This window comes from Phasianus colchicus, chromosome 4 (genome assembly GCF_987193195.1).
Source record: "Phasianus colchicus chromosome 4, bPhaCol1.hap1.1, whole genome shotgun sequence".
NCBI lineage: Eukaryota > Metazoa > Chordata > Aves > Galliformes > Phasianidae > Phasianus > Phasianus colchicus.
Window position 1 is genome coordinate 36,412,335 of NC_143439.1, and position 27,119 is coordinate 36,439,453.

A 27,119-nucleotide genomic window follows, 5' to 3' on the forward strand; every position below is an offset into this window, starting at 1 on the left:
TTTGATAAACAAGTTTAATAATTCACTACTGTACAGAACAGTTACTTTCAAGTTAGACTTCAACAGATAAACATTTTGAGACTTAAAATCCAATTTTCCAAAATCCATACCTAAAAACTGTAAGACTTCAACAGCCAGATTTGTTCTGTCTGCCAAGTATTGTTCTGGAAGTTCAGAGTAGCTGTTTTGCTAAAAACAAGTACTGTACATACCAAATGGCTTTCTTTTTATACTGTATTCTGGACCTGATCACCAACAGTCTATTTTCAATCCACACCAGGTCAGCAGGCAAAACAAAATCCTTGGTTTGGTTGCTGAGACTTCATCATTCAAGTGATTACTTTCAGGAAGCTGTCACTCATAGCATCACCTCACATTTCCAATATGGCCTCTTATGAGCTCTTTCTATTATCTACAGTGCAACTGCTCTGCAATGAAACTGGGTTTCCCTACTGAAGATGATGACTATTAACAGAGGTAGGGTGAAAATCCTTACTCAAGAAGCAATCCAGACCTATACAGAAGTTCCAGACAGGATATAAACACACAACTTGTTACTCTTCATGAAATACAACTGTGTGACTGCACAGAATTACCTCTCTCCATTACAGGCATGAAAAGTGAGTGCATATACTTCACAAAACAAAAATAAAACTTGTTCCTTTTTCCCAAGAATAATTCGGGAAACTTAAACCAAATAAGAAAAAATAGAACTCTATTTATTCAATTTGCTTCTTGGTTTAAAAGAAGTTAAAATTGGTGTCAACATAGACACAGCAGTTTTTCTTCCATAAGTAAGAGAATAAGTCTGCCACTGCCACGCAATTCAGAACTGCATTTCATGCCTATTCCACCATATTAATGCGAGTCAGTCCAAACCTGGAACTATAAAGACTGAAAAAGAATCCATGTTTTGGAGAAAATTACTGTTAAAAAAACCCATAACTTGCAAGTATTTGCAATACAGGAACAGCAAGTATCTTCATTTCAATCTCATCTGTAGTTTGAAGAGATGGCTCTACTTTGACAAACAGAAGCTGTCAGGAGGTCCAGTTTAGAACCTTCAGGTGCTGCTGCCAAGTGAGGTGATCTGCCTGGCCAGTCACTGGAAGACAGACTATTTGGAATTGCTTGCACCAAAAATAATTTTAAAAGTCATGGAGCTTATGCCTCAATAATAATTCATTTTAGAAAAAAAAAAAAAAAAAAAAAGAAGATTCAGAGATGGGAGAAGGGACTGGAGGAAGAAGCAACCTCCTAATAGTCATCAGCGTGTGGGGAAGCCTCCCCTGTGCGTACCTCCTCGTCCCCCTCTGAAGCCACCCCTCTCACCCCGAAAATTAGTTCTGTTCCTCTCTCTGCCCCGTTCTCCTCGGCCTGCTGAAGTTCCACCTCTTCCTCCTCCCCTCGGAGCACCACCTCCACGGTCAGACTTCGACTTGGGTGGTGGTGACTTGGGCCGAAGTCTCTCAATCTCTTCAGTGCAGCCAGTCAGGTGGGAATTTGGAGCAGTGAAATATGAAGAGTACGTTTCTGCATTGAAATTACTGTTTGTGAGGGTGGGTCCTACAGTCAGCCATCCTAAGGAACAAAACCAGAGTCAACGAAAGCAATAACAAATTTCATGCTTGGAGGCTTTAATTTCCTTTTTCCCATTAGGTGAACATTCAAGTGATGGGAACAGATACTTATCTACACAGTGGACAGAATGAAAAAGATAATCTCTAGGAAAGTCACAGTTGATAAAAGTTGATTTTACATTGATTTGTAATGGCTTTTTGTGTTGTTTTTTTCTGGGGAGGGGGGGAGGGAACATCCAGGTTATAGTTTTGCAAACCCCTTCCCACTTGTTCCTATACTACATCTTCCAGCTTCTCTGGGACTGCGCTGTAAACCAGATCAATAAATTCATTTAGTTTAAAGACAACCCACATCTCTCCTTTTTCTGCCTTTTTCAAAAGGTGCTTGTCTCCAAAAAACAATCAAGACAGCACAGCCAAGAGCACAGCATGCTGTAAACATGCATCTCAAGACAAAATAACAATGCTGCCGCTGAATCCTATGATACACAAATAGAGCTTAGAGTTAAGTCAACCCATTTATGCACAAACGTAGCAGTCAGTGAACCCTTCAGCTTTACCACTTGAACCAAGGAGGCCGGCATTTAAACTAAGTACGTTCATATTTCTTTGCAATATGAACTGAAATTGGGTTGGGTCACTTGAAAATGTCACTGGAAATTTAATTTTTAGTTCATGATATTAATGAAGAAAACCATGGCTCAGTGATCTCAACACTGTATTTTAGGAAAAACAAGAATTCAAAAGAACACCAAAAAAAAAAAAAAAAAAGTCTGTCTGTTCAGGTTTTCATAGTTCACAAAGCACTATGAAGATCCACAAATTCAAAATTGAGTAATTCCACACAGAAAATGCTAATTGGTAAGAGCACTGTGCTCTGCCAGCTTCTTGAACAAATAGGAGATTTAGAGTATGCAATCCAGTAGCAAGATAACCGTTACATTTAAAAAACAAAAGACAATTAGACAAATGTGGAACAATCTGACAGTAACTTACAAGACTTGACTTACAACACCACTGAAGTAATGCCTAAACGATATTTTTCTACTTGAAAAAAAATAAAAAAAAGAACAACGCATATCAAGGAAGAAATCCCAGCAATGCAATGCTATGGGCTCATCAAAGAAGAGCTGATAATTTCTCTCACTTCTCTATAGTATCGTGAGTAGAAGTGGAAAAACACTTGGATATTATCTTAAGTAAAACACCACCTACAGCTCACCTACTGATACAGCTCCTTTTCCAACAGCCATAAAAAAAAGCAAAATTTTTTCTCTCGTATGTATTATTAGCATTCACATTGAGCAAACAGGCCATGGTTGGACTTACATCCATTTCTCCTCTGCCATCCAAAATATTAGTGTCTAATTAGTGGGAAACTCTGCTATACAAAACTGCAAGAAGAATCTAAACCAAGGGCAACCACAACACTTTCACCTCTCCACACCTCCTTGCCCTTTATTTCCAAAGTGGCACGTTGTACCATAAATGTTGAAAGACCAACACAAAACCTGTCTGTGTAAAGCATGAACACACTATCCATAGCATCAGATACAAAGACACTCACTTCAAACACTCATGGAGAACTGAAAGAAACAGGGCAGTTGTACTCCATTCCACATTAGATTTTAAGGCAGAAACAGCACTCTATCCTCCTGCAGTGAAATTCCTTCATCAAATACACGATAAATTGAAAAACCTGACTAGTAAGACAAATAAAATGCAGTGACCTTCAATCCAAACAGTACATTTATATGTGTTTTCTGCCATGCTAGACGAAACACTCAGGTTAAGACTGCATCTTGAGATACTGACAATAGGACTGGCACCACGCTCAAGGGAATTTAAAATCAGTTTAGAAAAAGAAATGATGTTCCTGTAAAGTATAACCCCATGTAATGTGGGGAAAATGAAATGGCAGCTGATTTTTTTTTTTTTTTTTAAATACGTGCTGATGAAGTAAAGACCAGAACAAGTGAAAAACACTGGTTAAAAAAAAAACTCTGAAAATGTGATAGTTGTCACAGACCTGCCAAACAACATGGCTTCCTGACAGAAAGATCTTCACATTAATTAAAAATACAGCTCCTTGACATCTATTGTCTGACACATTACATGTCTGTGGAAATCTCTCTGAGATATTTTTAAAAGCAAAGAGATTTGCTACTGTGTCTTGTACTGAGAAAAACATTTCAATTTTTATAGCTTCAGTGACGTTCACTTCACTACAGTAATTCCAAAAAGCTGAAATTCAGTAGAATGGAAATATATGGAGTGTGACCTTACAAGACAGAAATCACACAGTTCAGTGCTCCAGTAGAATACTGAACAATTTCAGCACTTACCTTCAATTAAAGATATGGGTAAAACAAAAGCCTAAAGCTCTTTCTTATTGTTTTGTCAAGTGTTTACTTCTAAAAACATTTATGAAAGAAAACAGAATGCAGTGGTAATCTTAACCTGTGATGTGGATTTGTTCCTATATCCAACAGTAATAGCAAAATTGGAACCGTAACTGTAATATTGCTTGTTATGGTTCTGTATGAAAGGCATGCACCTGAGATCTATGGGTCTAGCAAAATTTTCTGCTATCTGATCATGTGAGATAGAACCATTAACTAGATCAGAAGTCACTTTTTACTATCTAAATACTTGATAGCACTAAAGTACTATCACAGCAATGGGAGAATTGTCAAGTGATGCCAAAGTCTTCCCTGCTGCTGAACACTAGGATCGTTAGTTGTCTGGAAATTTTCTCCAGCCAGGGAGGGAGAATTCTCTCACTCCTTGGTAGATGCTCACTACAGAGAAGTAACCAAGACAAATACTCTGGCCCATGTAACTCCTTGTTCAAAAAGCTTAGTGAAATCTATTTTATTTTACTGTCTGAAGTTGCAGCTACTGCAAAACCTCACAGAAAAAGCATGCACTAAGTCTAAATATTATTATTTTCTTACCTTCCATCAGATCTCATCAAGTGGTCCCAGATACTGAAGAGAGTTATTAAAGGAAATTAAAATTTAATTATTTGACAAACATCACAAGTACCTGGTCTAATTGTACTGTCCCTTCCAAAAAGATGAAGACGCCGCCGTCCAAGGCAGAAATGCTCAATGATGTGGAAAATCTCTACAGGTTTTTCAATATTGCCAATTTCAGGCTCTTCTGTGATAATGAGGTCAATGTCAACATTAGCATGGATGAAGTCACCATCTGTACTGCGACGCACGGTTCCTTTAATGCCCATGAGGCAGTGCTCCTACATACACAGGAAAGAAGAGCACCTGTCACATGCTGCACATATGCCTGTTGTTTGAGGAAAGGAAATTCTAGACAGAGTAGATCCTATTTTTAAACAGAGAATGTCCTGAAGCACGAACTAGAAAAACAGAACAAGCTGAAACTACCAGCAGAGCCTTTTGAAAACAAAGCAGAGTGTAGTTGAAGTTACCTGGCTTGGTTGGTGAACTACACTACAAAGTACTAGAACTCAAACAGAAGTTGAAGTAAAATATTTGGACCTCTCCAGTAACAGCAAAATTGGAGCTTTAAGCTAGAAATGCTGAGAAGTCATCACAAGAAAGTACATGTGGTAAAGGTAAGAGTGAGGGAATACTTTATTTCATCAGCATTCCGATCCTGACTTTACTCATACAAATAATTTTCAAAGTTCCCAATCATATAACAGTGAAAATCAGATCTAGTTTTTGCAGACTGCAAGTTTAAAAAGTTGTTTTCATGCTCAAGATTAAGGGAGGTGATCCTCCCCCCCCTTCTGCTCTGCCCTGGTCAGGTCTCACCTGGAGTATTGTGCCCAGTTCTGGGCTCCCCAGTACACAGAAGACAGGGATCTTCTAGAGGTCCAGGGGAGGGCCACAAAGATGATAAAGGGCCTGGAGCATCTCCCCTATGAGAAAAGTCTGAGCAAACTGGGTCTGTTCAACCTTGAGAGAAGACGAGTCAAAGGGGATCTGGAGGATCTGATCAATGTCTATAAATACCTAAGGTGTGGGAGGGAAAGGGACGAGGCCAGACTCTTCAGTGGTGTGCAGGGATAGAACAAGGGGAAATGGCCATAAACTGAAGCACAGAAGTTCCACACAGATGTGCGTAAGAACCTCTCCACAATAAGGGTGACAGAGCCCTGGAACAAGCTGCCCAGGGAGGTTGTGGATTCTCCTTCTCTGGAGATGTTCCAACACCCACCTGGATGCAACCTGCTGCATGGGGCCTGCTTTGCAGAGGAGTTGGACTCGATCTCCAGAGGCCCCTTCCAGCCCCTGCCATTCTGTGATTCCTATCTAGAAGATACCGCATCAAAAAATGTATCAAATTTGATCTATTTGATCAAATGTGATCAAATAGAAAGGAGGACATGATACCCATTAAGCAGAGCCTCAAAGATCTAGCCTTTAGAATTATCCAAAGTCTTATTTTTATAACATATGAACTGTTACTCATCAGTATCTTAGATTCTATAAAAGGTGACACAGCATAAGACCTCCATCTAGAGAGATGCCTAATATAAACCCAAATGAATAGGATTTGATATTGTAACTGTTGGAAATCCATCCTGCACAACAGAGCTATTCATTTAGTCAAAATAAGCTAGTTCAATTTTTAAGTTTATTACGTCATGACCTCAGCCCAACCTTTGTTCAATGAACAGAAAAATCCTAACAACAGAATCTATTCTCCTCTGTTAACAAATAGAGTGCCTACAAATCCTCCTGTATCAGTTTTAGCCTCTCCCTCATGGGCGAGCTGCACATACTTGCAATACTATGCACAATAAACATGCAGTACTTACACTTACAAATGTTTATAGCTAATACATCATACTTTCAAACAAGCTTTAGATTAACGTAAATGCAAAAACTGAAGATATCTTAAAGGGAAAGTTTATACTCCTAAAAACTTGCAAATTAGAGAGTTGAGGCTGTTTAGCACTAATGAATGATTAATGAACATAGAACGAGCCCTGAGGTTAATGACACTTTATCAGTCAACTCTCTATCTTCAGTAAAGCTGCCGCAGTTGCATCCAGACATACACAGAATAATTACTTACTAATCCTACTAGCTTTTTTCTAAGGTCTTGAATAAGATACATTCCAGTCTCTTAAATCAGCATACTGTTCTTTTTTCCCCCCTCTGCATCTCTTCCAATACTGAACCTCTACAGCACATACCTATGAAACTGCTTAGTTAAAACTAAGCTGACTAACTCTGTCACTAGTGTGGGACAGTCACTGTCAGCAGCCAGGAGATGCTAACTGATGTGATTCAAGCTCAGGGCATGTGCATATGCGTTCAGAACCATCAGTTGATCTTCCAGAGTTATTTTTCATGACTACATCAATTTAAATATTTAAAATTGTGAATTATATTTTGACTCTAAATTCAGTCAAATTCTACTGCCAAGTTTCCTTTCAATCAAAAGACATTCTTCTAGCAACAACTTCACTAGTCTAATTTGGAAATAGGTTTGTGTATTATACAAGAGGCATTACTAATAGACTAGATGCTTATTTGTTATTCATCCATGACTGGAACCACTCAGAAGACAAAACAACATGCATTACAATATACTGCAGCATTTTTCATTTTCACTCTCAAAATTTCATTCCTGCTCCATCTATCTATGAACCAGCTCCAGCAGCCTTCAATACTTCAACAAGGTTTAAGCATATGACTTTTAGAATATTGTAACAGAAATTTACCAACCAGTATTAAATGCAGATGATACCTCTATACTTCACACTGAATGAAGTCAAGAAGGGGACAGAAGTTCACCATGCATCCTAAGAACATGTTTATTTCCATATAATGCACTCTGTGAAAAGGAACTGATGTCCTTTCTGAAATTAGGTCACCAACTGCTGTGAAGGCACCATGTCTTTGGTTAGCATCAAGAGCCAGGACAGGAACAGAGTAGAAATTGAGCCAAATCTTTACCTTGGTTCTTTGGAAAACAGCCTTAGGGTCCAGAGTCTTGGTCTTTCCAGGATTATTCTTATTTGTTTTAATCCAACAAATATCTTCACACCTTCTGTAACCCCATTTGCGTAGACACTAAATGTAACAGACATAAAACATTCATACAACATCAAAAACTGATGTAACCTAAACTGATAATGAATATAGGTACTTGATTTTTCGTAAAATGTACCTGGAAAAGAAATTTCTTACAGATGAAATAAATAGTTTCCTAGCATAACTGTACTATATTTTGTCAAGTTTCAAAACAAAAGTTTTACATGCACACTGACTTGTCTATATATCACTTTTTTTCTGTTTTGTTTTAACCTTGTGACACATAAAAATGTAATCTGAACCAGTCTAAAGAACAGCCCTGCCTTCACTGGAACCTGCACTCAGGTAGTGACTCACATCAAAGTAAAATTCTGTATAGAAGATAAAAAGCCTTCGCTATCGCTTTATGATTTACCTTACATTTAAAAAAAAAAAAAAAAAAACACAACAAACTTACATGTCTTTTTAGCCCTTAACATAAGCCCTATTAGCATAATCATGGAAAAGAAGGAAATTGAACATTAAGGACTCAAGCTCATTTGGCTATTGCTGTGGTCAAGAACTGTCTGCCTGCTATGAATGCACGTGATCAAAATCAATCCAAAAAAGCTAATTTAACCAACCTCAAAATGACAAAATAAGACAATAAAGCAAAGAGATTAGTAACCTTGCTTTGTTGTCCTTTAACAAATATCATATGGCTGTTTTAATAGAAAGCACTGTTCAGACTAAGAAAATAATATTTCAGCATAAGAGCCTATTGGAAATTTGTATTCCACCAGCTGCAACACAAGCACAAAGATTATAACTCCAAGATCTTCTAGGGTACTTGACCTTCATAGAGCTAAGACTTATTAAGTCTACTTAAACTCCAAGTGATGTCTGAAAATAAACAGTGCTACACACAAAATTTTACCCTACTTTATGAAATAATAGCACCCTTCTACTAGTATTTCTGGCAGAAAACTATTATGATTTATTTTTAACGAACAAATAATGATTTAAATGCATTAAACATGACAACCTGCTCCTACGGTAACTTGCATGCATCAAGAACAAAACAGCAGTGCAGCTTTTAAGTCATGAAAGAACAATGCTTCCTCACATAGTCACAGCAGCTCATCTGGAAAATATTAGTATCTAAACGGTTAATGCCACCCCTACTTAAATTTATTTACTCCACTTAAAATTATACTCTACTACAGTAACAAAACATCTCTGAGCATTTACAGCTGAGAGTTCTATAAAGAGAAAGTCAACGACAAAAATAAACTCTCAAATATGTCCCTGATAAATTGAATTAAAACACCATCTTACCACTCGGCCAAGATCCAGACCCTCTCCTGAACCACACCATAGGAAAACAAATGACCTTGGCGCAGCAATTTCTTCAATTTCTAGTTTCATGATCTAAAAAAAAATGATAAGCATTTCTGAATTAAATATTTCTTACCTTTTGTGATTTAATCACAGTTACAAGGAAAAACAGTCAAGTATTGAACATTAATACAGAAAACCATCAAGAAGCACTTCAATAGAAGATGGAAGTCTAGATAGCATTATATTTTGGCTGTCTTCTTAAAATTGTTTTCCAGAAAGCATGTTAGGTACTGATAAGATAACCTACATAAGTGCACACTTCCAGTGTAATTGATGACCAGACTAACAATTCTTCTCAGCGTAAGTTCTATCTATACAGAAGATGTTAGACTTAAAAGAATAACACATTCTACATGTTTGTGTGTTTTCCCTAAACCACTGCTTCATTCCTTTGGTAGCAAAAGGATTTAATAACAGAGCAACAATGGTCTCATTCTTTTCAGCCTTGCATTCACTCCTGGGAAGCTTGTGAAGACACACTAAAAAAAAAACCAAAAAAAAAACCCACACACCCACAGCCTAATTCCTATTACCATACAGGAGAGACATGCTATCCATTTTCACTTTCAGGGAAAAAAAAAACAAACAAAAATATCAGGACAGTGGTTCAGCAGTGACAAATAAGAAACATTCAGAATGAAGTAACTTCAGACGGAAAGCATATGTGACTCATTACAGAGATTCATCTGCAACTTACTAACACATCAAATCAAGTTTCATTCAGTGCCACAGGGAAAATATATAAGATGTATAAAGCTTTTTAAAGAGATGTAATTCCTGACTAAGAGGACAACTCCTTATTCCAACACTTCCAGTTTTTTTGTTAGGACAGAATATTTTTTCCTTCTACACCATCAGGCACCAGTTTTGCATGAAATAACAGGATGGCTAACAGAGAAACTACCTATTCCTTAGCACGCAAGTTACCTTATCTATTATCACAGGCACCAATGCCCTTGTTTTCAAATTCGTTCCTTAAAGGTGGACTGAATTTTGTACTGATCACATGAACCTCTAGTTTGACTTATTCAGTTGTGAAGTTCCAGCCTATGGAACAAACTAAATCTAGTCTTGAAAAGAAGTCATCCCCCCAGCACCTCCTCCTCCAAGCTGCACAGAACACAGAAAATTTCAGCTTCAACTTCTTCAATTCACTGCTTTCCTTGTATTACCATCAAATCAGACTAGGACCTGCTTATCAGTACTCCGAATTTGTACAGTAAGACTTTGTATTCAATATCCATGTGAAGAAATACTCAAGCTTGTCAACATGCTTTGTGTCATCTAATTGTTGTGCTTGATGACATCTAGCACTTCAGTGCCTCCAGGCCACACCTTGCTTTTCTAGAGCTGACTCTATTGCTTCCTTTACAATATGGAACAGTTACTTGTCAGCAAGTCTTTAGCATTTTCTTCTTTTACATTTATATTCATTACTATAGGAAGAATTTAAAACTTCTTCTGGAACTCAGTTCCCTGAGGCACAATAAAACAAAGAGATCACATCTTACACATTGATATTTCTCCTTAGACCCAAATGGGGGGGTGGAAATTAACATGGCTTCAAAAAGCCTTTTAGGTGAATAAGTTGCAAAGGAATATATAAATACATGAAACAAACCTCAAAGGTAAGACAGATCTTCTTTTCAGGACTCTTGAGATTACAACTGGATTATTAAGTTTCATACCTGATCAGTATTCTGGAGAAAGGAGGTATGTCAGCAACGTATACTCACCTACACTTTTGACTAAAAACCAATGCATAAAAAAAGCATACTTTAGAAGTCTCTTCAAGAATTTCAAGAAACAAGGGAATATTTACACTAGATACTGTGAATTTCAACAGCAGAAATCAAAAAGAAAAAGAAAAATCAGAATTTGGAGGCAGAGAGAAAATCTGCTTTTACATTTAAGCTTTCAGTCAGGCTCAGCAAAAACAAAATGGTATTTTTAATTCATAAAATTCCTTGCAAGTGGAAACAAGAAGCCTGTTAACACAAATACTGTAGGCACACATGATAAAAACATTAAGTTTTCATAAGAATCTTGTCATTTTGTTTTGAATTTTAATTTAAACACCTCTAATACTTTCTGCTACAAATTACATTTCTCCAACTATTTCCTTAGGTACATGTACAGGATCTTTTTTATTGCAATACTTACATCATCCCAGGTCCAGCACTTCTCATTTGCCGTAATGCCAGTCTCTCTATAGTATTCTTCCAGTGGTGGCTCAAGGAGAATCACATCAAATTTGGATTTCAGTTCCCTAATATCAAAAGCTTCCAAGTCTGCTTGCAAGTACCTATTTAAACAAAAGTTGACAAACTGCTTGAAGAAGTTGTAACAATGCTCTGAAAATTATACTTCACACAGCATTTCTGCGTAGCAAGGTAAGGAGGAAGGAGGGGGTCTCTTATTTAGTTCATAAAGCTTAAATGCACTAAAACCAAGGAAGATACATAGCGTGTTCTTGCTTAACCTGCAGTGGATGCTGTAGCATTAGGTTTTTTTAAACATAGCCCTCTCTCTCAATAAACTGTCAAGGACTCTCCTTTAGCAAGCAAGAAACAGATGCCCAGACAGACTGTACAGCAATATCTAGTACAGAATCACTGAACATTTTGTACAATCATGGACTGCACAGGAGAAAACATTAACATTTAAGAAGCCAGCACTCAGTGACAGAGCAACAGACTTCCAGATTACTTCACAAAAACAGCATATTTTTAGAATTGTCATTTACTTCAAGTTATGTTCAGAAGATTCTGAATACTGGAAATGTGGTTACTTTCCAATTAGCAGAAATGTATTTCTCTACCTACAGCAGAAGCACAGGTCCCTAACATGCTATTTATCACAGAATTACAGAATGGCCAGGGTTGGAAGGGACCTCAAGAATCATGAATCTCCACCCCCCCCCGCCACATGCAGGGGGGTTGGAGATTCAATCTCACTGTTATACCTGGCATCCACACGTTCCCACCAGTCACTGTTGTCTTTTCCCCAGTACCTTTAGATCTACAAAATTTGATTAGCAGGCTACCACCATCCTTCTTCCCAAAAAGATATCTGGATGAGATTGTTATTTCATGACTTTATTTGGAGCTATCAGAAGGCAACATTTGATTATTCATTATTCCCTTTTGTGCTTTAAGAATGCAAAAAAAAAAAAAAAGCCAAAAACAAAACAACACCCACAAACTTAAAAATAGCAAGTTGTGTTCTGTAGTTTGTGTTTCAGTCATTCAGATGATTTATTTGAGGTTTTTCATGGAACTTATTAATACTGCTCTTCTTGGTGCTGATTAGGACTGCAATATATTAAAAGCATAAAGTTCAGACTCCTGTAACATGCTGCATGCCTACACTGAGGCTAACATTCAGCAAAAACTGAGAGGTAATTTGTCCTATTAGTTCTGAATTACCTCCTGTCAACCTAAACTTTTTTCATCTTAAACTATATGGTAACATCTGATTCAGAGATAATAAGATGACAGCTGAATATTATATAAAAATGCTTAAAAGAACAACTAAGGTTATATTGAGGCCAATTTTTTCTTTTAAAGGTTGTGCTGTTACTGCAAACTACATGATGAAGAGATCTGTGATCACATGGTAAATATCTTTTCATCCCCAATACATGAATGCCACCCAACCAGTTGGCATTTCAGTCTTAAAAAAAACAAAGCTTCAGATACTATAATTACACTCTAGAATGTCTTTTTTACATACTACATTAAATATCTAGATTAAAATAATGAAAACAAGCTGATTTTAGTCTTCTGAAGTTTCCACTAATTAATTTGTATATACAAACAGAAACAGAAAATGTAAATTATGAACAGGTACTAAAGATAAGGATTTGCAAAGCAGACAGCTAACTTCAAACCAGTCTGGAGAAGAAAGGGTGTTTTCCACACAAACACTTACATGGGAGGAGTGTTAGATTTAGATATCAGCTCATCCTTCAATCTGATGAGCTCTCTAAGTTTTGGATATTCTTCAAACCTATCTGCTAAGCCTAAGAAGAAGAAAACATGAAGTTAACACGTTAATACTTAGCCTCATTTTATTTTTGTTAGAACAAACCAAACCCTTCAAGCAGTTTTCTGTGCAGTACTTTACAAAAGACTCCTGCCTTTGCCCAGTTAATTAAGTTTAATGTTGCTGGATGATACTGAATTCAGTGTCAATGTTCTAACCTTCTCTGGAGTGACCAAGAGTTCAAAACACCTTTTATCAGAAGAGAACAATCTCTCATTTAAACCACGAGAGGAAGAATGATGAGAGAAAATTATTTTCTCATTCTTTCCATCCATAAGTTTATATTAAGACATAATTAACACTCATGATTCTATGATTTCCTACCAGTCTTGATCTTTGAAGACTATTTCTGCAGTGGCAACTGGATTGTACCTGGTTCCCTCATACATGTACCTCCCTTATACAATGATTTGGTAATTCCTGTAACTCATGGAGATTTGAACCTACGTATGTTTACTTATTGGACTTCTCGACTTATTTATTGAATTCCTAGACTTAGCTCTATGATTGCTAATTTTCAAACCTTTTATATGTACAGAATGCATAGGGGAAAACCCTAATGAGGCTTTCTGCAGTAATATTTAAAAATATTTAAAAAAAAAAAAAACAAGTAAAATGATTTCAGTTACTGCATTTCCTCTCCAAAAACATTACTCAAACCAGTATATTTGTTATTGTGAACAACAGCCTCAGCATAAGCTGAAAATGTAAATATCCCAGTCCCCAAGACATCAGTTCAACTTGCTCATAAAGCTCTATGATCATTCCTATTTACAACTTCAAATGGAGAAAGAAAAACAAAAACAGTTTCCTCCTCCTTTACTTCAAACTTGTGAACTCCCAAATCTCACATCACGTTGGCGAATGAAAAGTTCTTAGAACGTAGCACTGCCATCTTGTTATGTGTACATAAGAAAACAAAAGAAAAAAAAAGAAAATATTTTTTAAGTATCTAACATCTTGAAAACAGATCTGATATTCACTGTTGCAGCCAGTTGAAATCAAATACTCCTGACCAGCGGAAATGGAAACTGGTCACCATCAGCTAAACAACAGTTAAAAGTAAAAGTAAGTAATATAAGCTGATATGTACTCTCTGCCTACTGATTTCCAAAAACAACACATAACTATTGCAAGTGTGTAACAGTTGCCAGATGCTTTTTAAATAAAGACATAATCAAAAGAGCCAGTTTTAATATTAAACATCCAGATGTAGCAGATGTATTATATGGAAGCTTTCACGATGTACAGAGAAACTAACGCTGCTTCAACAGGCAAACAAAACTTCTTTGGGCTGGCACCTATCAACGTGCCATTCCTACCCCAACAATCACAAATATGGTAAAATATGGGCTGAATGAAATGTTTCAGACAACTGTAGACGGAGAAATGTCCTGTTTTGTTCAAAGTTCAGCAAGGGTCAGACAAATGTAAAATTAATAAATGACAGCCTCTAGACTCAGTAGTACATTAAGCCTTCTAATGAGCTGTCAGAAGTTTACTTTATTAAGTAAATATTATCGATATTGCTTAATACATTAAATAATTCAGTATAATCTGTACTCTACATGCTACACGAATTCTTGGAGGTAACACAGCCCAGGAATGGCTGATCTACAGGCGTTATTTAAATTTCCAGAAATTTCAAAGTCTGCACGTTAAATCTGTCTGCTTTATGAAATAACAAGAGCTTTGTTTTGAAACACTTTTCCTGGTTAAATACTTTCAAAGAAATTCCAAGGTAGCCCTTTGGTAATGCCTATTTCCTAGATTACGATAAAAAAGTCATTTGTATGAATTTATACATTGATATGTATGTACATAGAGGGACAAAACTATGGTACATCTACATTATCTAGTAACTGTAAGAAATCAAAATTGGGAAGAAAAAGGAGTGACAGCGAATAAAACGACGCATAGTAGCATCAATCAATAACTATGACATACCAACATCTCTGATGAAGTTCTGGGGTCTATGTCCTGTATCCACAAAATGCTGGCAGTAATCATTGTGTGGATTTAAGCTCTGAGTACCCTACAGAACAGAAGGAGTTCAGTGAGTTCTAAGGAGAGATAATTGAATGCTGCTGCAATGTGTTAGTCTGAAAAACGAGAAAATGGCTGATTTTTTTCTTAACATGCTTTTACTAGCTAAGCTAATCAACACTGTCATTCTGTTTTTCATCTCCAACTAGACTCAGCATTGCTACTGCTCACTGTTACAGTTGTGTGTTTCACAAGGAAACTTTCATACCTGTGAACTTCAGTTAACTCCTTCAATTCAGCCTTTAAGGCTGTGTTTCAAATACAATCAATTGCATGAATAATTTAACACAACAACATACCTTTAACTATTCTTCTAATTGCAAAACTGCTCACCTTAAGGAAGGTACTGGAATCTTTGTAAATCTCTTCTTCATAGGGTAGATTCTCTTCATCTTGCTGCAGCTCTACTTCATCCTGGGAAGTAAAACAGATTTCATAGGAGTGTGAGATCATGTTTCCTTCCTGACTATGGATCTGCTTCTCAATGGAAGTCTCCTGCAACAGTCACGGACAGTTCCAAACAGGTTTCAGATTTTGGGCAGAGGGGGAAATGACCTATTGCAAAAACGGTCTGCCTCTCATCACTGAGAACAAAGTTACTGGAAAAGCCTCAGAGAGAAAAATAAAAATACTCATTTCTAGGCTGTGACAGGATAGGCACTACTTTATATGAAATTTTTGTCCCCTCAAATTTTACTCCTTAAATTAAAGGAAGAGAGAGATTCTGCTGCAGTTCTTTAGTAGTAGAACATTTCAACATCTACATCTGTTGAACATCTCTTTTGTTTCAATCTTAGCAGCTGAAACCATCTTCTCTATATAAATCTGTTACGTTATACGCTTTGAAGAAATACGACACAGTACAAGCTGATATTTCATTTGGACTGTTCTTAAAATTAACTTAAAACTTCCAACCTAGTAGTCTCAAAATGAATAGGAAAGAGGAATTTTATCACAGATTTTTTCCTAGTTAGTATGTCACCAACTGACCATCAGATTTCTGGAGTTCAAAGACCCATCATGATGACATACTCTGAACTTCCAATGCAGAATTCACAGAGAGATCAGAAATAAAAAAAGATGATTCACTCCCAAGTTACTTTCTGTTTTGCAGTTCATCCTGAAAGAGCCCATTATGTATAAATAAAGCCGAAGACTCACTGAATAACACAGCCTACCATATTGAGTACATACTCTCATACATTGCTGACTACTACAGAAATTTTAATCAGTTAATACAGTTCACATGAGGAGAAAAGCCATGTTGAGGCTGAAACATAAAGAGACTTTAAGACACTTAAGTAAAAGAAAAGACAGAGAACCAGATTTCTTACAATAACTCTCCTCTTCACCATACATATTAAAGTCAAAAGATATGGAGAAGACTGTTACTATCTCTGCATTTACCCTATGACGTATAAGAATAAAAAATAGTTCTCCCTATTTTGATCCCTCCAGTTGTTGAAATTATGAAATCAGCTCTGCATTCTTTTCAAACTGGAGCTTAAAACCAACTTAATTTTAGCAGGTATTTCAGAAGTGGTAAGAGATTTCATCTCCCTTCCACATCCCCTTAGTTATTCTTGTATTAGATCAACAGACTTATTTCTAACCAGACTGAAAAAATAAAAAACTGAAAAATTGCTACTAGAAACAGCAGCAGTGTTTACAAAGAAAAGGAGAGAAGACACGTAGCAGCAAGTGTTATTCAGCAAAATATGCAGAAAGCTCAGTTTTACTAAAAACTGCTTATGTGATCGTAAACTTATACCTGTTTTCTCTCTCTTATTTTTCTCTAATTCTTAGTCTTCTCTCCTTTTGATGATAAGTGCTTGTTAAACACCTACTTCTGAGTCATCCCAGTCCTCTTTATGCCTTCATAATCAATTTGAAAAAATCTTGCAGCCACAAACAAAAAAGCCTACAACATCAGTTTTCAAAGGGCAAAGTACACAACAGAAGCAGATACCAAATGAAATTAACAATACAAGATATTCTTCTACTAGATTAACAACTGTGTTTTATTGTTGCTAAGCTGAGGAAACAAAAGCTAACTACAGTACTGAAGCATGAAGTTTTCTTAAACAACTAATTAAAAATTAGGATGATTCAACAGAGTAAGATGTTTTCAACATTCAGAACAATGACAAGAAAGCATTCCAAGGTCACAGGCTACTGTCTGCCGAAATTAAGTGAAAAAATGTCTGCATCGAGTTAGGATGGCAGAGGACAAATCTGAACCAGAAGTATTTTTGTACTTAGTAAAAAGTTAAAACTCTGGTACTCTTTGCCACAGGCTACTGTTAATACCTGATGTTTATACAGACTCAAGCAAAACTGATTAAATTCATACATGGGGGAAGGGAAAGATAGAGCATCACAACTCTCAGATGCCTATGCAAAGCCTAAGCCCATCCAGTTCCAACTCCCTGCCATGGATCTTCCAGATCAGACTGCCCACAACCTCTTCCAGCCTGGCCTTTATGGCTCCACAGGAACGGGGCATCCATCCCCAGCTTCTCTGGGCAGCCTGTGCCAGTGCCTCACCACCCAGCCAGTGCAATAGTGACAGTGCCACAAAAACAAAAGTACTGCAGAAGTTCTTCAGAACCACAACTGAACTTTCTGGCCTTAAAATATTCATTATCCATTCCTGCCAATGAAGCATCTCTCTCTACATCCTCTACATCCATGGTTTGCAATGCAGAGCCCAAGTCAATCTGACGGTGGGAAATTTAACATGGTCTACTCATAGCCCATGAACTCATCAGTGAGTAAAGCTCCCATCAGCTGGAGCATCCTCACTATCTGGCTTCAAGTGCCGCTGGATGCTACTGTAACAATGAGTAAGGTTAGGAAAATTTCAGTAATATGTAACAGCCTTTTACTTCAATTTAATCTACATTAAACTTTTACTCATTTTGCATAATTTTTAGTTCTACTTTTATTATTCTACTTTGCTTTTGATATTTGTAAAGTCAGCCTTGTGAATCATACAAAATAAGTTCTTTCTGAAAAATCAATTTCTTCTAGTTTCAAGAAGACCACCTTGTTCTGCCTTTCCTTCCTGCTTTATGAATATTTTACTCACTCATGTAGATTGCACAGCTAAAAATATACCATGAATATAAACTGAGAGCATGATAAAACTGAGATGCAGAGGACTTCCCTAAGAACAGGAACTATCCAGCAAAGAATCAACCTTCTAATTTAACAGCTCCATCTCAATGCACTTCATGACATTCCTGTGACAAATACAATTTTGGGATTTTTAAAAGGTTTCAAAAAAAATTTCTAAGGCGGTAGAGCACTTAATAAGGAAACATTAAAGACACAATACTTGAGATGCAACAAGTTTGAAAATGCTGATGTAAAAGTTAAACTCCATTTTTTTTTTTTTTTTTTTTTCAAATAATCAAGAGAAACAAGAAACAAGGAAATGTTTCAGTCATAGAATCATAGATTTGCTCAGGTTGGAAAAGACCTTAAAGATCATCAAGCCCAACCACAACCTAACCGTACTACCCTAACTCTAACAACCCTCTGCTAAATCATGCCCCTGAGCAACACATCCAAATGGTTTTTAAACGCATCCAGGGATGCTGACTCAACCACCTCCCTAGGGAGCCATTGGACAGGACTCAACAAAGCCTAGACCCTGGTGGTTTTCTTCCAACTCTTTTATTTCGTTTAACTCTACAACTAGTAGCAAGTACAATTAAGGAGTTTTGACTCTTTCAACCATACAAAGAAATCCTCACATTTCATCAAGGAAAACATCCTATTCTGTTTTTACTATGTTGCTCTCCATTCTCCCATCAGTCTAGTCTTTATTAAGAAGCACCACTACAACATTTATTTTATAGAACAAACCAGCTGCAAGGGAACTGTTAGGTCAGGGTTTGAACCGGTGATTGAGCACCTGGCGAAGGGGTGTGGCTGGCCCAGGGAACATGGGCAAATTGTTTGCACCTGTGCTCCCTGGGTGACCAGAACAGATGGACCCAGCGTAGAGCCAGCCTGGGCTCATGGCCAGCCACTAAAGAGAGGGTATCTCTTAGACCTGGGCTGTTTCCTGAGAAAGAGTGCTGCATATTCAGATCTCCTTCACCAGTTGGGCGAGTTCTATTCTTCTTTCTCTATCTGACTATTGGCCTACCTGTGAAAACTCTGACTGCTATTGCCAAAAGCCTGTCAGAAGTGATTTTGCTGCTTCTCTGCAGTACACCAACCAAACAACAACAAAAAATGCTTCTTTGCATTAGAAGTTCCTAAATATCTGAGAAAATTAACACAACGCTTCACAAGAACAGCTTAAAAGCTGTTCTCAGACTTCCCACAAATAGTGAAAACGTCAATGTCACAGCTCCGATTTCTCTGAAAACAACATCAGTGTAAGGCATTTGGAAGACTAGGAAGTGACCCTTCAAAATATCCAACTACATATACAAGTATTTAAAGGTTTCACATTCACATCCAGTGTCTTCATGCTGAATTGCAGCAAATGACAAGATTCTACCTTCACAGTAACCCACCTTTACCAGTAATTACATACAGAAGTTCAGACTCCAGCTAGAGCAGATAAAGTTTGAAAGTATCATCATTTTCACCAAATCTAAGGCCTGGGTACAGAAAAATTAAACCACTAGAGAAGGATTAACTGACAGCAGAACATAGAGCCCAACAATACTGCAAATCAGGGTTTTATACACACGCCAGTCACTTTACATCAAAAAATATTTGCTTCCAATTTTTCTTAAAAATAAAAACGATGAAAACAATAAATATGTAATATTTTCTGTAACAATGACAATCAAGTTCATTATAACTTATTAAGGCATGTTAAATTCAATCCAGTAAGGCTTGATATCATAAAGATCTAGATTTTTATACCAGTTCATATAACAAGACTAAATTTAAACATGCTCTAAGTACTAATGAAAAGGTTACATAAATACACAGAGGATTTTACTGAGTTCTTATGTCCTTGCCAAAATGGACTTAACAAGGTCTGCAGAAACAGCTGATGGCTCCATTATAGATTTTTAACTTATGGGTTTCAAGTTCGCTAAATCTAATCATCTGCTAGACTGAAGTTGATGTGAGATAGTATCATTTTTCAAGTCCAACAATACAGAAAGAGCCTTGATCGCTTGTGATAGCAGCCCATACAGGGTAAGTCTTCTGCATGTGTATAATAGGATGCACATGCCTTGACAGCTAGAGTGACTTACATATGTATATTTCACAAAAAAAAAAAAAAAAAAAGCTGTTTAGCTACACAGTATTGCCAGCAGGTCACCAGGTCACCACAGGTGATCCTTCCTCTAATCAGCAATTATGAGGCTACAGGTGGAGCACTCACTGGTTCTGGACACACTTATTACAACAGAGACACAACTTCACAGATGTTGCATGCACTCTGAAAATCTTTTTCAGACTGTTATTTAGATAGTTTGCTAGAAGACATACAGACTAGCACTTAGCACACTAAAACTCTCCACTTATACTCTCCACTTACAGACAGACTAACAAAAAATAAGGAGTACCATCATATGTTTACTTTTGGTTTTATTACAATAGTCTTACAGAAAACTCTGTATATCTAAAGACAAGCACAACAAAACCAAGCCCACAGATTTGAAAAAAAACTTATATTTTTTAGGGGTGAAAGGGAACAGCAGACATTATTTCATAAATAAGCTGGCCTTAATCCATTCTACATAATCAAGCAAGATAATGAGGATAAAGTAGAAAGGGAAAGGGAAGACATGCTACAACAAGATACAAAGCAAATTAGAAATACAGCTTTACCATAATCACTCTTCTCTTTAACCTCCTTTCTCCATCATTCATGTTAACAAAAATTTTATGTTAGATTAAAAAAGAAAAAGCTGTGAAACAACTCTTAGAAGATTATTTGAAAAATGAAAGGCATGGAAGTTTGACAACCACTCATTCTTAATGACCATAGGATTGGGTTTTTTTTTTTGTTTTTTTTAAGCTGCGCTTTTCCTAGTATTTTGGATACTTAATGCATACCCCAAACCAAGCCTCCTATTACCCCTCTCTTAGGATCCTATGCATCTTCTGTTCATTGAAGACATCATTTTGCACTTAACAGAGAGGCTGAAAGACCCCCTCAAACTTCCCCATATCTCATTCAATGGCCTGTACCATTTGTTAAACACAAGCTTTTCTTCTAGCACAAATTTTGTTTCAATTTTTTGTGTATGTGCTTGGCTAAACAAACATTTTACCACTTCTTCCAACATAAGACAAACAGCAATCATATACACTGCCATTCCCTGGGGACACTATCACTTTAACATAGTTTCTCCATGGAGCAGAGCTAAATTAAGCCTCCAAACACTGGATTCTGTTGAACTTACAGTTCAACACACCTAAGCCGTGTCTGAAGAGAATCATGTTGGTTCTCTCAGATCTTTGCAGTGGAAGACATCAAGGAAGATGTCAGCAAGGGACATATATAAAATCATACAATGTTTAGGGTTGGAAGGGCTCCTTGATCAACATCTTGTCCAACATCCCTAACATAGACAGCATTACCTTCCACTAGAGCAGGGACGTCCAACCCGAGGGCAGCATGCAGCCCAGATCAACTCACACTGCAGACCACCCCCTGCCTTGTGCCATGATGGCAGTGGCTCTGCTCCCTGCATAGTGGTGCACCCATCATCACTCAGCAACAACAAAATACTGATCAGCACTGTCTGAGCTGAAACCAGCACGGGGAGGATATGCAGAGCAGTGTTAACTCAAGTAACGGCAAATGATAGTCCAAAGAACAGAGAAAAAATATGCAAACGTTTTTTGCTGTAATAAAGGAATTTGAGAATAAGTTTTAAGATTGCTGAAAAAATAATCTTTTAATATATTTTCAAGTCAATTTTCAGTCAACATAAATACATTACCCTCAAATTTTCAAATGAAATTTATGAAGTTGAAATCAGATCTTCAACTCAAAAATTGGATCGTGCCTCTTTACCAGACTTTCATAAGGCATATCTTACCAGAGAAAGATACCCTTCACTTCACAATCACGTTTCATTCATGTAATTGCTTTTTGGCAGTACGTGCATTAGTGAACAACTATTTTCAAGGATGTTGTACAGGAAGAGTTGTATTTCAAAGATGTCTGATGAATACTTTGAGAACTCAGTAAGAATTTCAACCACATTCAGTGAACCAGACTCATACATTAGTTTCACAAAACCAAGGTCAAATATTCCACTAACTTTATGTTTTAACAACAACAACAACAATTAAAGATAATGCATATGAACACCAAAACTTAATTTAACTATGTTATACATTTTATACGTGGCCCAAAACAATTCCTCTACACACAGTGCGGCCCAGGTAAGCCAAAAGGTTAGACACCTGTGCACTAGACCAAGTAGCCCGAAGCCCCATCCTGCCTGGCCTTGAGCAATTTGAGGGATGCAGCACCCACAGCTTCCTTGGAATACCTCTTCCATTGTCTCACCTACACTCTTTTGTTTTAAACTCCTGCCCTTATTCTGTCACTACAGACCCTGGTAAAAAAGTTTTTTTCCATTTTTCTCATAAGCCTCTTTACATACCAAAAGGAAGTAATAAAGTCTCCCTAGAGGTCCTCTTTTCTCCAGGTTAAACAACAACATTTTTTTCAACCTTTCTTCATGAGAGGTGTTGCAGCCTTTTGGTCATTTCTGTGTTGCTCTTCTCTGGTTCTGTCCTAACAGGACCAGGTTTTTTATTTGTACTGTCAACACAGAACTGGATGCAACACTCCAAGTAGGGTCTCACAAGATGATAACAGAGGGAGGAATCACCTCCCTCAACCTGCTGACCATGCTTCTTTTGTGCATATCAACTATACCAATCCATTTGGTATCACTCACGAAAGTTGCTGAAGGCACACTCAATTCTTCATCTACGCCAGCAATGAAAGTATTAAGTACTACTTGTGACAGCACAGGTCGTTGAGCAACACCACTTGTTGCTGGGTTCCACACGGACACTGAACTCTTGACTAATTCTCTGGACACAGCCATGCAACCAATTTTTTTTTTTTTTTTATCTGACAGCCCAGCCATCAAACCCATATCCTCTAATTCAGCTGCAACAACTGAATCACAGGCCTTACAAAAGTCCAGGTAGATGACATCAGCAGCTCCTCCCTCGTCCACTGAAACAGTCACTGTACAGCGAATAGCCATAAGATTGCTCAGGCAATTTGCCCTTGGTGCAGCCACACTGGCTATCCCTAATCACCTCCCTGTCCTCCATATGTCCTGGCATAACTTCCAGAAGGATCCATTTCATAATGTTTCTCCTCACTACTCTTTTTAAGAACAGGAGTGATGTTTCCCTTTCTCCAGTTGTTAGGGACTTCACCTGTTGCCATGAGTTTTCAAATATGATGGGGTGTGGCTTATGACTACTTCAGCTCTCATGAATACTTTTAAGGAATCTACACACATCCCCGTTACTTTTACATGTGCACATACACACATTTTATATGTCCCTCAAGAGCTCATAAACACCAGAGAAAAAAAGTTATTTCTTCTTACCTTATATTCTTCAATCTCTTCTTCATCAGCTTCTCCCTCATCTGGATACTTGCGTTTTGCATTTGGTGCAGAAGTATCATAAGCAGCCCTATAAACATACAAAAAATTGTCATATCAAACAGTTTCTATCTCTCCAGAGAACATTTCAGAAATCTCCAGTGATTCGCCTCGACTGCATGCTTCTGTTAGTTTGAAATGATTCTTAAACCTCATACATGAGAAGTCTGGTCTCATTCAGGATACTTGAGACAAATACAACCAATGACTGGACTCCTAAAACAGTTATCTTCTGTTCTTGTTCTTCTATTTTAAAAAGCACGGCTTATTTTACCAGAGGTTGTACGTACCCAAAATTAGACCTGCTCACACAAAATCAGTTACACGCAAGAATCAATAAGCACTAGATACTCTGGCCCAGTTTTCAACTAAACACTTCTACCACTTCTACCCCACAGATCCTTTCAACTAAACAGCCCTGCAGCTGCTCTGAGCAAATCACAAAGGACAGTGCAGACAGCATACCATAACAAACACCTCGGTATCGTTCCACAGTAACTTTTCAACACAGGAAGCAAAAGTTCATTTTTATTTCTGAACTGATGTTAAAAGTCATTGCTTAAAACCTTACTCACTTTATCCAGATTTGAGTAGTAACTGAAGCACCATCTTTCACTACACTGTATGTTTTTACGTAAGTTTTACTTGGCTTTTTGGAAAGTTATCCCACCTTCTTTCCCTGTATTCCTTGTACTTCTGACAGGAATGGTGTGCTGATACATACCTACAGGTTTCTCTTGTCTCAGCAATTTCCCGCTGGTCATCTTTACTGTTCAACACAGCACCAATACTGTCTGCGTTTTCAGCTCCTAACTAAAGAAAAAAAGGAGTCAAATTCAAACCAAAGTTACCATCGATTAGAAAAAAAAAAAAAAAAAAAGGAAAAAAAAAAAAAAGACGAAACAGCAACGCAGGTAATACAGAACAGCGATCGGACGGCAGCGGCTCTACAGCACGGCCATAAGAACCTACAGGCCCACCTGCCTCCTACCCGCCCGTCCCAACGGCCGCCCCACAGCCGCTAACGGAACTGCCGCACCTGGGCTGGCACGCGCTCGCTCGCTCCCCCTCCCCAGAGGGAAAGGGCGGGCCCTGCACCTCAAGCTTCCCTAGCCGGGCCCGGCCCGACCCAAACCCGACTTCACTGCAGCTCCCGGCGCGGCCCCTGCCCGCCCCTACCTGCTGAGCCAAGAGCTGCCGGCGGAGCTTCTGCCGCTCCCGGATCTCCTGCAGGCGGCTGTTCATCTCCACGCCGCCGCCGGTCGCCACCCGCTTCGCCGGGCGCCCGCCTGCGCGTCACTTCCGCCCCCTGTTCCGATGGGGGCGCGTGGCGGCTGCGTGTGGGGCTGGGGCGGCCGCCATGTTGGCGGGGAGCTTGGCCGGAGCGGCGGCGCGGGGGGAGGCCCGGGGGCGTTGGGCCCGGCACAACAGCAGTCGTATCCGCAGCGCTCCGGCGGCGGCTTTCCTGTCAGTAACGGTGGCTTGGTGCGTTTGGGAACGCCGGGGAGAAGCGTGAGGCTCGAAAATCTGAGGAAAATGTTGAAGAAGTACGGAATAGTAAATAAAAACAAGCATCGTCGCTCTCCCGAGGCGCTGCGTGTTTCAGCACATCCACACCTGCCCCGCTTCCGTCAGTCGAAGCGTCACCCGATCCTGCCCGCGGCTGCTCGGAAGTGCGCCCGGGGCCGCAGCTGCCGCTCCGCCGCCCCCTCGACATCGTGGGGGCAGTGCGCGGCGCTGCTTTGATTGTTCGGAGCGACGTGGGACAAATCCTTTTCTGGTCCGTCAGTTGGGATCGCCGTCAGCGAGCTTATCTGCCGTGTTACGATCCGGCAGTGCGTGTGTTGTAAAGCTCTTCACAGATAGGAATTCCTGCACGATTCCTCTCAAGTTAATAGAAATTTCAAAAATAATAATAACAACAACAACAAAAAAAGTACCGCTGACATGTGTTTTTTTTTTTTTTCGTAGTTCAAATACAAACGTTAAAAGTCATTTTTCATTTGACCACTATAAAACAAGTTCCACTGCTTCAGGCAAACAGCTGTACATCAGAGAGATCGTTCCAGCAAGATTTTTTTCTCCGAGGTATTTCACAGCTGTGCCAGCTTACCACCATTGCTGCATCTTGAGGGTGGACGTTTCGGTTTTCCATGCAACAGTTTCTCTGTCATTTTCTCCTGAAGCCAAAATACGGCTTCTATGCTTCTCACCAGAGTATGCCCATCTTAATATAGAACACTGCCATTTGTAAGTTATTCATATGTTTCATTTACAGTTTTCTGATTACTTATGAAGTTCCAGTTTGAGAGAATTTTTCAAAATCCTTCAGGATTTTTTCATCTGATTTTTGATCTCTTTCCTGCTTCATTTTCTCCCCTCTCATGCTGATTTTCATTTCATCAGCTATTTGTGTTATACAACAATGAAGACTGAAGTAAAGGCCCACAGGATGGATTCAAGTCATGTGGTTAACCTCAGTTCTTAGCATCTCATGAAGGAAAACTTAACAAAAGAATGAACCTCAGCAGTTATTATTGATACTAACTTCCTGACATCTAGCACTTTTTTTTTTTTTTCCATAAGTGTCAGATCCAGCAATGTGGATAGCAATGGCTGACCAGTGACCTTTATTTCTTGCTTATTCAGAGCATGGTGTGCCTTTACAGGTATCTTAATATCAGATACCATCCTTGTTCTGTGATGCAAGCTGTTATTCTCTTTATTATGTAGTACATAGGCCATTGACATTATGCAGGTCAAACTTAAAACTGAGAAATGTATGTGAAGGAAAGAAAATAAGAGTAGTGCAAACCAACGCAGAAAGAAACAGTATTTTCAGCATTCACATTTCTTGGTGATAAGAGAGTCACAGTGAAAGGATGGAGCTTTCAGTTGTTAAAAAACCCAGATATCAAGAGGTGATTTGTTATATCCTTAGACTACATTTCTAGCTAACCTGTCCTATCTGTGGAAATGTTATGGAAAAAGAAATGCTACCTCATACTGCTGCATACTTCTTTGATGCTGTTGGCTGTAATGAATACAGCAGAAGTCCCTGCACAGTAATAAAATCACTTCCTCCTGGATGTGACATGATGAAGTTTGTGTGAGCCTGCACTCTGTTTTTAGAACTGGTTGCTAAGACAATCTAGTTTTAACAAACCAAATGGCTATGAAAGATATTATGCTATATGCATACACTATTTTAAAATAACAAGTTTGTATTTTTGCTTCTTGCCTTTTTTTCTGTGTATATGCTGCTTGTTTTTACCTCTGAGCATGGTCTGCAGCCTATGGTCTTTTTTTTCCTTCTATTAAATATCATGCAAAATTTTGCTTGTCAGAAGAAGAGGTACACACACACATATACCATATCATAGTCCAATCTACTG

The 27,119-nt window shown here is 38.2% G+C and overlaps 1 protein-coding gene across 1 annotated transcript; it reads right to left on the reverse strand.

Annotated features, from left to right (window-relative positions):
- On the reverse strand, positions 1 to 25,135 carry METTL14 (methyltransferase 14, N6-adenosine-methyltransferase non-catalytic subunit). The gene is made up of 11 exons (XM_031596908.2): positions 24,904 to 25,135; positions 24,449 to 24,537; positions 23,668 to 23,755; positions 15,422 to 15,502; positions 14,990 to 15,077; positions 12,929 to 13,019; positions 11,159 to 11,300; positions 8,933 to 9,025; positions 7,538 to 7,654; positions 4,629 to 4,839; positions 1 to 1,581 (listed from the first exon to the last, which is right to left on the reverse strand). The coding sequence occupies exons 1-11, from the start codon at positions 24,967 to 24,969 to the stop codon at positions 1,268 to 1,270; spliced, it is 1,380 nt and encodes a 459-aa protein (XP_031452768.1). The 5' UTR covers positions 24,970 to 25,135; the 3' UTR covers positions 1 to 1,267.
- Between the last annotated feature and the right edge of the window lie 1,984 nt (positions 25,136 to 27,119).

Excerpts from the sequence above, each read along its gene's own strand:
- METTL14 (XM_031596908.2), bottom strand. The coding sequence starts at position 24,969 with ATGAACAGCCGCCTGCAGGAGATCCGGGAGCGGCAGAAGCTCCGCCGG. Across the intron at positions 15,503-23,667 it reads AAGAGATTGAAGAATATAAG|GATGAAGTAGAGCTGCAGCA; the intron begins GTAAGAAGAAAT and ends TTTACTTCCCAG. Across the intron at positions 4,840-7,537 it reads CTGTTTTCCAAAGAACCAAG|GAGCACTGCCTCATGGGCAT; the intron begins GTAAAGATTTGG and ends CTGTGTATGTAG.